The 12,947-nt window shown below is 36.3% G+C and overlaps 1 protein-coding gene and 1 non-coding gene across 3 annotated transcripts in view; both read left to right on the top strand.

The window, feature by feature from the left end:
* Positions 1–74: 74 nt before the first annotated feature.
* LOC149085812 (uncharacterized) overlaps positions 75–12,947 on the top strand; it is a 50,031-nt gene continuing 37,158 nt past the window's right edge. Inside the window, exons 1-7 of one of the 2 annotated variants that reach the window (XM_089232239.1) lie at positions 75–525; positions 2,609–2,781; positions 5,041–5,111; positions 7,465–7,631; positions 8,616–8,704; positions 12,182–12,291; positions 12,529–12,631. In XM_089232239.1, the coding sequence (XP_089088365.1) occupies positions 174–525; positions 2,609–2,781; positions 5,041–5,111; positions 7,465–7,631; positions 8,616–8,704; positions 12,182–12,291; positions 12,529–12,631 (1,065 nt within the window). In that variant the 5' untranslated portion in view covers positions 75–173. The remainder of the gene's footprint in view (positions 526–2,608; positions 2,782–5,040; positions 5,112–7,464; positions 7,632–8,615; positions 8,705–12,181; positions 12,292–12,528; positions 12,632–12,947) is intronic. The other variant, XM_089232238.1, reaches the window with a different exon arrangement.
* Positions 9,334–9,405, top strand: TRNAV-GAC (transfer RNA valine (anticodon GAC)). The gene has a single exon. It is a non-coding gene; the product is annotated as a tRNA-Val (tRNA).

Here is a 12,947-nt window from a genome sequence, read left to right on the forward strand (position 1 = left end):
CACAGTGTTGAAAACGCAGATCAGACGACACTGAGAGCTAAGTAAAGTTATAGCTCAGTGTCAGACAAGAAGTTAGGCTTCTCGAACTTGAACTTTTTGTTTTCATAGTGTCACTCTGGTTCAGTTTAATAACAATAAATCCCGGCGTTGTATGACATTATTCTGATTCAGAGATGGAAAGCAACGGGGAAGAGGAAGGTGTTATAACATCTCTCTTGTTCAGTCACAGGAAATTGGATCGGGACCGCGGAGTTAATAAGCTGGAAGCTTTCTTAACTGATCGTGCGACGACGGTGGAGGACGTGCTCAAGATCCAGAATGATTTGGTGGCTGTGCTCAAGGGCAGAGACTCGTCCGCGAAGCCCTGGGAATGCGTCCATGGCTCTCTTCTTGGCTGCAACTCCTTGATTCTCAACAAGAAAAACTTGCCATTGGATGCTCGTGCGGTTGAATTCTTAGAACAGGTCACAGCTCTGTGCCTGGGGTTGCTCGAGCACGAGGAAGTCAGAATCAGACTGGCCGCTGGTAAGAGAAATTAGTAGTTATCTAGCTTTATTTTTATTCGGTAAAGCCACAGCTATATGAATTGCGCACCGTGCTGGACTCAGAGATTCCAGGTTCGAAACCACTTTAGTGGTACAGTGATGGCCAACTGAAGTTAGTTTTATGCGGTTTCCCAACTCCGAGTCGTGAATTCGAGCCGTTTTTCCATTTGGAAAAAAGAGGGGAACAGCTATAAGAAATCCGTGATGAACAAAAAAAAAAAGCTGCATAATCCAACAGACTCGATTGTCTAACCCCACTGTGGCCACAGTGGTGGTCGGCTGAATTTGGTTTTCTGTGGTTTCCAACTTTGAGGCGTGAATGCAAGTCTATCTCCATATTAAAAAGTTTCGCTACAGAGAGCAAAAGGCCTACAAGTATATATAGCAGCACTAATTCATGTACCACACCATATATGCACTCACACTTCCAGCACAACTCAGTCGGTAGTTGCCCGGAGTTGTGCTTGTTTTGCAAGAAAAACTCAATTGATTCAAATGCTGTGTTCTAAAGTCTATTAGTACTAGTGACCTCTAGGGATGACTTCACCTTCAAATGATAGTCAACAGTAAAGAAAGAAATGGCAGCCTAGAAGCAAAAAAAAAAAAAAACACCAATGGAAGAAAATGGCCAACCAGGAAGAAAAGCACCAACAGGCTAGAAATAAAATGGGCAAGAGAAGTCGCCAAAGGGAAAAAGGATTATGCTATAGATCTATGTGATGGTGGTAAATATGTCCCAAAACATGAGAAGTCTCCAGGAGTAAAATAGTCATTCTTTCAGTCGTCTTTCTTGCCAAGGCAAAAAAATCATTAACACATTGCCAAAAAGGGATAATACTATGACTGTTAAAGTGAAAGATTGACAATAAAAAACGAATGACTAAAACATAACAAAATATTCTTAGACTAAATAAGGGATCAAGATTGAAAATATAACATTCTAGACCAGATAGGGGATTGAAAATGATAAAAAATCTGACTATCTTTTAAATAATACAATAATACAAAAGTAAGGCAAAAAAACTGGGTTTATTCAAAAACCAGTCCCTGGGTTCAGTAAAAACATAATTGCGGGATTAAAATTTTAACAGCTATAACGCAAAAAATGAATTAAATGGAAATATGAAATGTGTACAACCTGAGAAAATGAGATATTCCAACATGAAAAACTATGTAACATGCCTTGAAAACGGTATATACTTTACAATGTATAAATGAACAAAAAAAAGAGAACTCTAAAAGGTTAACAGATTTCATTCAAATGTGTCGCCGGTGCTCTATAGAAAAACCTATTATTATAGCGACCTCTAGAGGTGACTTCACTTTCAGACGATATAGCTTCCAAAATTTCCGAAACCTTGATAGATAATTATTGCTAACATGAGCTTAAACACTCATATTAGCCCAAATATGATTGCCATGCGTATTTGATTTCTTCATGTGTAAAAATGTTTAAAAGATAGAAATTACTTTTAAGTATGTTATGAGGAGGGTCTAGGGCAATTTGTCATGCTCAGGTTGCCACTGTCAATTTGGCATGGTAAAAATTTGTCGCAGAGTGATTTTGTCACGATATACATTTCGTCGCAACAAATTTTAATCACTTTAATGTGATCTTATAAATAGGGTTTTTGTTTCAGGTGTAAGAAAAATTGAACTATTTTTTTTCTCATTTATTGGAAATGTTCTCTTTCCCCATCCCTATTTTAATTTTTAACAAATGAAGGAAAGTATTCATTGAAGTCATCAAGGGACATTGGGACGCACACCTAGATAATAAATTGTGATCAAGTAAATTTACGAAATGTAATTTTCACTGTATATGACCTTGGAAAATTTGAAATCTAAAAATTTGGTAGAACCCTGCTTACTGAATTTTACCCACTTTTGTGACTAGATGTTTAATTCACAGATGATGTGGGAACAGATAATTTGTTACAAGGAAATTCGTTTGAGATAGTCAGGGGCCAGTGCCATGTTAATATGCTTTAAACAAAAATTAATAGTGTTTTAATAATACTCCTAATGCATTCTCCCCCACTTTTTTTTCCTGTTATTTGCAGGAAAAGTTCTCGGCAGTCTGTGCATTGTACGAGGTCCAGGAGTGTATGAAAAGTGTAGAAAAACAGTGCTTGAATTGATAAAAACAAATTTTGAGAGAGAAAGTATGGAAACAGAGGAGGATGTTTTCGACAACAGTTCAGACTCTCCTGAAATGTACAAGACGCATAGGAGGGTAAGCAACATTAAATATTTTTTGTGTCAGCTTCGAATTATTCTACCATAAAGTAGGGTTTGTAAAAACCCAAGTTTTTTCAGAAAAACGCAACCCCACTGGATTTTTTTCAGGATTTGGGGTTTTTTTTCGGGTTTATGATACTGGAGAATGAAGAAAAAAAATTTATATATATAGTGTAGCTTTCATATAAATACAGTAGACCCACATAATGTAATATTTAGCCTATATAAATATAGTAGTAGGTCATAGTATACGGTTATTATTTATGTAATTATTATATCAGTTGTGGCTCATTACAAAAAATTCTGGGGGGGGGGTGTGGGACAAAACCGTTTCACATCTTATTATGATAAATTTGTTTATGACATGGGTTTTTCCTTCTCTAACCCCTCTAATCCAAGTACCATTGAATATGTTATAGTTAAAGTATGAAATCCATTATTTTATAGAATACCTAGTTATTTCATAGAGTAAAGCTGGATTTTCCTAGGAGTAGAATTTCTGCAGCGTGAAGGAGGGGGTTGGTTAAAAACCTGAAATTCAGGTTTTTTTAACCAATCAGCGTTTTCACAGTGCAGATAACCTGCTCCTAAGAAAACCTGGCTCAACTGATTGAGTCAGTTAAAGTGTGAAACCCATTTTTTTTGTATTCTATATTTTATTTATTTCATAGAATAATCTACACTCCGTTAAAATGTAAAAAGAAATACATTCACATTTATTTTTCAGTTGGGGGGGTGGGGTAAAAGGTAATATGTGTCTTTCTTTTACCCCTATTGAATTTGGTCTATTTAAGGCTTTGACTGTAACATAAATAACATTTTGTATGCTGTATAATTCTGTCTAATTGTTTATTTTACGCTTTAGCTGTCTACCGTTAGTTATTGTATAGAATAACTAGTTATTTCATAAAATAACTAGTTAAAGTGTGGAAGTATTTTTCTATTACACACTTCAACTGATTTGATCAGTTGTTTCATGAAATAACTGGTTATTCTATAAAATAGCTGAATTATACTCTTTAACTATAACAAATACGTAGATTTATTAATGTATTTCTCTCTAAATAAAATATATTAGTGCAATAACATTATTATAAAGTTACTCTACCTGGGGAGATATACATTAATAAATCTATGCATTCTTCGTTATTTAGATTATATTAATAAAATTACACCTTAAAACTGCACTTACTCCCAAACAGTATACTTTCTGATGATGTTATTGCATTGTTATACTGTTTACGAGTAAGTGCAGTTTTAAGGTGTAATTTTTGGCGGGTTTTTCATGGGTTTTTCTCTAACCCCTACAGTCTAAATAGCATTGAATACATAGATTTATTAATTTATTTCCCTCTAGATAGAGTATGAAAATCAATATGATCATTAAAAAGCGTAGTGTTTGTGAGCAAGTATAGTTTTGAGGCATAATGTTTGGTGTGCTTTTTTTTTTTTTGAGTTTGGCAAAATCAGGCCAACCCTGCCATAAACTCTCAATTATTCTTCAAGTTTTGATATATAGTGCTCTGTTGCGATCAGGCCTACAACATTGAAAAAATTCATGCACAACAGGCAAAATAACCTGCCGAGATGCTACTGCATAGCCCAGATTTTGAGACAGCTACTCACATAACTGCAAGATTGACGAGCATGCATATTGAATCTTTTCATACAAGTGTGCTTAAGCATCTGTAGAAGAATTTTGATCTAACATATTGATTGTACAAGTAGCTTGAAAATTTAATGAGTTTTGAGTATTCGCACTTGTACAAGCAACACTTTCCCATCTCTACATTGGCCCTTTTTTTCCGTACACAAGTGCAAAGTAAGCCAAATCAAGCACATGGTCATCCAAACTCAATATATTTTAAGTATAAACTGTAAAACCAGACATGGTCCAGGCTCTGTCCCAGTGTCAGACCACGACCCAAGTATAAACTGGTTCTTGTGCAAGTATACTTGTATTGTAGCTCACAGTTACGTGTGAGCCATCTAAATGAACTTCCACAGTTTTTTGAATTTTTCTTTTAAATACTTGTGTGCATCATCATCTGGACTCCAAATTAATAATTATCCCCAATTTAATGAGTAAAAATGTCTAAGATTCATTAAATCATGAATATCATACACAGCACTTGGCCTCTGTGTGTAAAAAAATATGCATCACCATTTACTAAAAATTGCATTTCAATATATGATGACAGCGATGATGAATGTGTGTGGTAGTTTTGAATGCAATTTTTTTATATTTTTCTAGCGATTATCCTCAGATGCATCAAAAATATTCCATGACACTGCCGGTTGGAGATTCCTAGAGACGAGTATGAAGTATGTATAATTGAACTTATAAAGTGACATTGCATTCAACAACTTTTCTTTTAAATGTGTAAAGATTATGATGGATATCAACTGCAATAATTATCCAAGAAACTCTTCAATCATTTTACTGAAGCACAAAAATAAAACAGACTTATTATGTTTGGGGGGGGGGCCCATATTACAATTAGAGGGAAATGTGTCCAAGACATTTTTTATTATTTTGCAGGCTGGATGAAGTTCTCAAATGGGATGAATTTACCCATATGTTGAAGTTTGAATACAAATGCTGTAAGTCTGGGTCTTCAACTGGTGACACAACGCGGATCACATTCGACTTAGTAATGAGGCCAGTAAGCTATACTACACACACGTGTTGATCTTTTCATGGGCCATTTTTTTCCTCTTCGAATTTCTCAATTTTTTTTTTTTTTTTGTGTGTGATTTATTATTGTTTTGAGCATACTAACAAATGAAACAATTTTTATTTGATTGGATATATTGGACTCGTTTGACGCCCAAACTATTATAGTGTGATATGCACTTCCCAAAAGAGTATTTAAGAAGTAGGTTGGAAGTATTCTTCCCTTTTAAAGATTTAAAGGTTTTTAAGGGGCGGAAAGGGAAAAAGATTTTTCCCTTTTCATCGTGGGATAGACAAATACAAGTCATGCACAACAGTCACAGGGATACATACCCACTCCTCTTGCAAAAAGTCACTAATTCAGAAAGGTGGAATCCTACTGCACATTTTGGCCTGCAAAATATCCCACAAAGGTTCAATTATATTAAGATAAGGGAACAGAGCGGGCCACGTGAGGTATTGCAGTTCATCATGGTGTTCATCAAGTCAGTCTCCGACAATTCCAGTAGTGTGAACGGGCGATAACATCATCTGATGTTATCTTCTTGGAACACAGGTCGAGAATCAGGGAACAAATATTGCACCATTGGATGAAGATGGTCGGCCAGAATACTGACATAAATCGCTGCATTAACCCGCCCATCCACGACAACAGAGACCACGGTGAGACATCGCGTCCCACAACATCACTGATCCTCTTCCATGCTTAACAGTAGGAAGGAGACAATCAACGTCATAGGCTTGTGTTGGCGTTCTCCAAATGTAAAAATGTCTGTTGGAATAATGTGAACGACGATTCGTCTGACCAGATGACATTCTCCCATTGTTGTTGTGTCCAGTTCTCTTATGTTCGTGACACCATGTTCGTCATTTCAAGGTATTGCATGGTGTCACCATGATTTTGGAATAGTCACTCTACCTTGTATGTTTGCTGCATGCAGTTCACGGCGGATAGTTTTTGTCGATATACCTTCTTGTAGATGTGTGTTGATCTCAGATGTTATCTGGGATGCTATTATTTTGTGCTTTCTGGCCACAATCCGCTTCGAAACCCTTCTGGGTCTATCAGCCATCTTTGACTTTCAGCCACTGTTATGCTTGGTAGATGATGTTTTTCCCTATTTGCTGTAGGCTGTCATTACCATTAACACAGTACTTCTCCCGACACCAACAAGGGTGGGCGTTTTCATTACTGAGGCCCCGGCAAGACGGGCTCCAACAATCATGCCTCTTTCGAAATCTGTGAGGTTAGCCATAACAAAGTTTTAACGCCCAAATATACATCGCATCCGAATGCTATCACTGCTACGACTCGACTGATGTGTGCACATTATCGCCCACTAAGTGGAACTCTTCCACACTAGAGGGTGGGCATATACAACAGGTTCCCTTGAGTGTTGTTTTTTTGCACAGGTGTTCACATTATTTTGTCCAACCCCTGTATATCATTACAAAATTTTAATATGATATTCTGCCATATATAGTTAAGGTTATGAACCAAATTCTAAGGTCTAGCTCATGTATTTGTGTCATTACAAAGTTTTATACAAGATATGTTCAATGAAATTTTAAAAAATTTGCACAGATTTGTCAGAGATTTTTGGTGTAACTTATGGCACAATATGTATACACAATCCTTTAAATTTTGATTCATAACCTGCATCATCACTTTCTGAATTTACTGTGAAAAGAACAAAATATTTCATTCATGGAATTTTTTGTAATCACATTTCGAATATTATGTGAAGTTTGCTTATATTCGGGCATACAGACTCCATTTTGGACTTTTTCATAGAAAATGACACAGGTAGTTCAAATTTTATTGTTTTCACCATTTTGAAATACGTTCTATCAAAAAATGTTATTAAAGTTCACTCCAAAGCTTTTTATAGAAAAGTATTAAGAAAGGTAATTGGATATTTTGATTGGTTTTTTTTCTGCAATTGCCATTCATGGGTTTTGATAAAATATTTAAATTTTTATTATTGTTTGTTCTTTCAGTTGTCTTCGGTGCATGATTGATGGTTCTGGTGAAAAATTCAAACCATATATCCAGGAAGATTTGTTGGAACTGCTCTTCCGTTGCCTTACACATGCGAACAGGTTTGTGCGAGAAACAGGTTATTATGTGATTGGGTCCTTGGTCAGCTGTGGAACAACATGCGATGGTGGGTTTTTTTTACCCAGTTTTAGTTGTAATTATCTTCAATTTAACTAGTCAATGTTTGGGACTTAAATAGTTTCACTAGAAATGTGATATAATCAGTATTAGCTCAGCTTAGTTATTGGATTATAATTTAATTACTAGTTTGAAGACATAAACAGATCTATAAACATGATTTTGAGTTTTGGGAATAGAGAAAAATACACCTACACTTTTATTTTTTATTTTCTTCATGAGGAATGAATCATGCCTAAAATTTGCCACATAAGTGGGAATGATATCTTGTTTTTTCCCTTTTCCTCATCATATTTGTAAACTTTTGGTGGTAACTGATCTTTTAATCAGGTTAAATCAGTTCAATATCAAGTAATTTTGGCTTCCTTATTCCAATTGTTTATTCAATTAATATCACAGTATAAATTAATTCTTAATTCTATCAAATTTTCTAGCTACGTTCATATATTGATGTTCAGTTTTGAACCCATTAGCTTCCAAATGTGTGACCATTGTGGTTTCCATCCCAAAAGTCAACATATAAAAACATTTTTGTCAAAAATAACTGTTCAGTGATTTATTAGGACGAGAAAAGAATAACTTTTAATGTAAAATTGAAGGTGTATATCAGTGTGTGTTGTCAAAATTTAGAAACGGTATAATAGGGAGCAGTTAACATTAATTCTTGAGCAGGGACTATCACAAATAGGGGATACAAGCAGAATTACATTGTAAAAGAGCAACGGTATCAAGTATATAGTTGAGTCTACGCTGTATTCTTTTGTTAAGTATACTGATGGACTTTGGGTTTTAATGTTTTTTGGATGATTTCTTCTTTGATGGAGGAATATGAACCATGTGCCAACTCTTTGAAATCCATGCTTTCACTGTGTATTACAAATTTTTTGTACCCATCCCTCTTTTCAGTTTCATTGTTTCTATCTTGAACATTCATATGAAAGTTTATGTTAAAGTTTCTTTTTCCTCCCATTAGAAAATAGGCATAATCCTTTCACTGCCAAAAATTTTGGCCATCATCTTGCAAAAGAATTAGGACGAGGTCTTGGAGATAATTGGAGTCAGGTAATTAGAACATATCTTGTGTTTATCATTTGATCATTTTTGTTGCACCGACGTCATTTTCTGCACACTAGGGCTAATTAAACCGGGACCTATAATTTATTGCTGATTCCGAACGGCAGGCTTGTTTTTTATACTCATCGAGAGGTTGGTGCACTAACCCTTCGATGGGGACTCCCTGTGGTAGCATTTTTTTTGCTGCGGTCAAGTCACCATTTTTTTTGTTGTATCCCTGTGTGAGGAAAGTTTACTGACAAGGATGAACCGGGTATCGAACTCACTGCAACGAACTGTTTGCTTGCTTTAGCCATCGGTTTACATCCCGGATTCTATTTTTATCTTTCCCAACATAAAATTAGCATTTGCGAATGACAACAATGAAATACACAATTTTCTTTCCACCAATAAGTTTTATTACAACATTAAAGTTTTTAACATCTTTTAGAACTTTTAAAGGAATTAAACATAAATACAACACATACAGAAGACTGGATGTTGTGAAGATATTTATTATTTGAGATGTTTATTTTTTTTAAGGAAGGAAAAACTCATCTCTGCCTCTACCTGGAGTCGAACCCGAGTCCCTCGATTGCCGGACGAGTGCTCTGACCACTACTAGGAAAATCTCTATCTCCTCTGTAGCTTAGTGGTCAGAGCACTCGTCCGACAATCGAGGGACCCAGGTTCGACTCCCGGTAGAGGCAGAGATGGGTTTTTTCCTTCCTTAAAAAATTAACATCTCAAATAATAAATATCTTCACAACATCCAGTCTTCTGTATATCTTGTATTAACAAGTGGAGAGCGACATTCATGTCATATAAATACAACAATTTTTTAGTTTTAACTTTGGTAAATATTGCACATTAATTTGATAAGATCTCACCTATATTTCAGTCAGTCAGACGAGATTCACATTTCCATGTTTTCGGCACCTTTCTTTTACTGCACGAGTATTACCGGTGTGTCCCAGGTGGTCAAGCCTGGAGGTGCTGCATCATCTCTACATTGCAGGTAGTCGAGGCCCTGTGACAGTACCAGCTCAGCTCAGCTATAATGAGCATGATCTGTACAGGACCAGATTTCCAGACGGAAGAGAGGTTGGCGTCCAGGCGAGAGGACCTACACTCCACCACGCCCATGCTATAGTCGACAGGAACAAGAGCCCAGCATAGGCGGAGATAGACGTGGAAGTCTGGGGGGAGGGCCACAGTCATTATTGCTGGGGTGGGCATGATGATGATGATGATGATGTTAATTCATGTATACATATATGCATTAGATCAGTCGACTTCACCTTTGATGCTCGGGGTGCAATGCCCCCACGCCCCCCTCTCCCGCATCTCCGCCCATGGAGCCCAGTGAGAAAACTAGCATTCCATCATGCCCGAGCCATCGTCCACAGGAACAAGATCCCGGTGGCCCTAAGCCGTTATGTCTAAACTTGATTAGACTGTTGGTTCACCAGAACATAGAGACGTATGCCTATTCGGAGCAAAATGTCTTATTAAAACAAATTGCTGAGTGCATTTGTGTATTTTCCAATCTTCTCAGCACACTGGCGACCTTTTCAGAGAATCTTCCCATGCCAAGATCCAATCACACAGCTGGATCAGTAGCCTGTAAAAACTTAGTATATTTGAACAGTAAAACTCATTTGCATATCATACAGAATAAAACACTATTTCAACTTTTGACATATGGAAGTTGGCAACATAGAAGAAGTAAACATCGAAGATCAGGCCAGGGTCTGCAACAATAGGCCTATTGCGCATTGAAATTCTCAAGAAGTTATTAACCGTAGAGTGGTCCGCGGCCCTCAAACAGCATGAAGGTAAAAAACATTTTACATTTGTCTTGTACAACTATATTAAAAAACATTTATCACAATTAATATTGCACAATTATATTTTCATATTCTTTATATGGAGTTAGACGTCGACTCTGCTAGATCCCCACCAGTGATCCATGGGCGTAAGCAGAATTTATGTGGGACATCAATAGCCTGACCTCTGGTCCCATTCTCGCTTGACTGCCAGACTTAGCAAACATAACTGGTCCGATCTGGAATGCCAGCGGGTATTTCGGGTGGTTTCAGGTAACTGAGAGGTCCCTGGGGCCTAAACTGGAATTAAGAATTAATTGAAATGAAAGAATTTGTGAAGGATCCTAGGTCATCATGTTACATTGCGACACCGCTAAACATCCTTTGGTAATTTAGGCGAGTATTTTATTGACCTGGGCTACCGCGCCTTCTTGTGTATATTATTCGACAAATACTTCTTACTATTCAACTTACTTTGCTTGTCATACATGAAAGATCTTAGATGTAAAAAGAAAGTCTTTAATGGTTTTAGATTGATATAATTTCTTCCAAAGTCATATTTTTCATAAATTAAAGTACTCTTGCAATGGAACAGCTTTAATACAGGGTGGGCAAAAAGTCCGTAGAAACTTTAAAAATTCATAAAAACTGGAAAAATAACCAAAATAAATAATGGTTTGCAGGGTTAGTATCGCTAAATCACAGGAATTTTTTTGACAAGTAAAAAATAGCCGATAGGTGGCGCTGATGTATGCAAGTCAAAGAAAAGATACACAAATAATGAACAGAATGCCCCAAATTGCTTATTACAGAAGTATGTGTTCCACATGGCCACCACCACGGGATAACACATTACAGGTGAGTCACAAATCCTGCAATGGCAGAATGCAGCAGGTTCACATACACGGTTTACAACAGTGAACTGGTGGATTAGGAGCACAAGTTCTTATAATCATCTCATTTGCATATTTCCACTGAAGTCACTCGTACCAGCGCCATCAATCTGCTTTTTTTTTAGTTTTTTTCCTGTCTTAAAAAAATTCCATTCCAGCGATGCTTACCCTGCAAACTGTTTTTTATTTTGGTTATTTTTTCGGTTTTTATGAATTTTTAAAGTTTCTACAGACTTTTTGCCCACCCTATCCTTAGAGAGTGAACCTCTTATTTTCCAAAATGTATCTCGACTTTCTGACAAGAATTTGCTTAGGTCCTGATCTAGGTTACATTAAGGTACTCATAGTTTGCACTGTACTATAGTTATAACTGCTAATATGAAAAGTAGATTATTACGCCTGCTGATACACACCTGTCATATCTTTGAACATAATCATTTCCAGGCTGTGTCTGCTATAACATTCTAATGAAATTTTTCTTTATGTGACAGTGGTTTTCAAACTCTTGTCACCTGCAGTTCCTTTGCCCAATTTGTGGTTCATCTGTGGCTCCCCATAATATTTTGTGAACATTGTGCATTCATGAAAGAACCACTTCAGAGCATAAATGGATACATAAATCAATATCTCGAGCTTACCGCGACACCCCTGCTGCGACTCACACTTTGAGAAACACTGTTATACAGCAACAGATCAGCCACTCAAAGATGCATGTCTGTGTTTTTTGTTCTTAATTTTTTTTTATATTTCTGTTTTTGCTTAAGGTAAGATTGGCATCATCTGAAGGAGCAAGGAAGTTCTTAATGTCTTTTAAAACTGATGAGGAGAGGGAAGTGTTCTTTCCAGATTTGCTTCCAAAAATGTGTTTGAACAGGTTTGAAATATTTCAAATCATTCATAATCGATAGTAAATCTGATAGGTTATGTCATATGTCTTTCTTTGAATATTGGGTTTTATTCAAGGAGATCATCTGATCATGCTTAGATAAGAGTTTTTGAATTCAATTTTGTAGCTTAAGTATTTTTCAAAAACTTTCTCTATTGTGGAGGTCTGTTGTTATAAGACAATCTGTAAATTGAGGTTAGTAATTCTTTTGTGCAATTTCTTCAGGTATTATGTGGCAGACGGAGTCAGAATATATTCTCAGGAGTCATGGCAGTTGATCGCAAAGGATAATGGTAGAGCTCTGGTGAAAAAGTACACAAATTACTTTGTGAGTAGATTTCTTTTTTTTCCATACCATTAAAAATTAACTATTCCTCTTGATCTTTTCTCCACAAATTTAGAGAAATATGTTTTTAGTTATAAACTTTTCAACAGACAACTTATCAAGGTCCTCAACTTGCAAACTTAGAGTTTTTGATAGGAGACAGTATGCTAGCTGAAATTAATTTTTATGGCTTCTCCTAATCTGGAATTACAAACAGAACATAGTCTGCTATTATTCAGTTTCCCCAAAATCGTTGGTGGCACAATAGTGGGAAGGGAGGTATATGAAGGATTTTCTGTGGTTTTGCTACTTCAAAACC

The sequence above is a fragment of the Pholcus phalangioides genome, unplaced genomic scaffold, assembly GCF_987345545.1.
Source record: "Pholcus phalangioides strain wild (caught in Gottingen) unplaced genomic scaffold, Ppha-v1.0 ptg000005l_1, whole genome shotgun sequence".
Lineage (NCBI taxonomy): Eukaryota > Metazoa > Arthropoda > Arachnida > Araneae > Pholcidae > Pholcus > Pholcus phalangioides.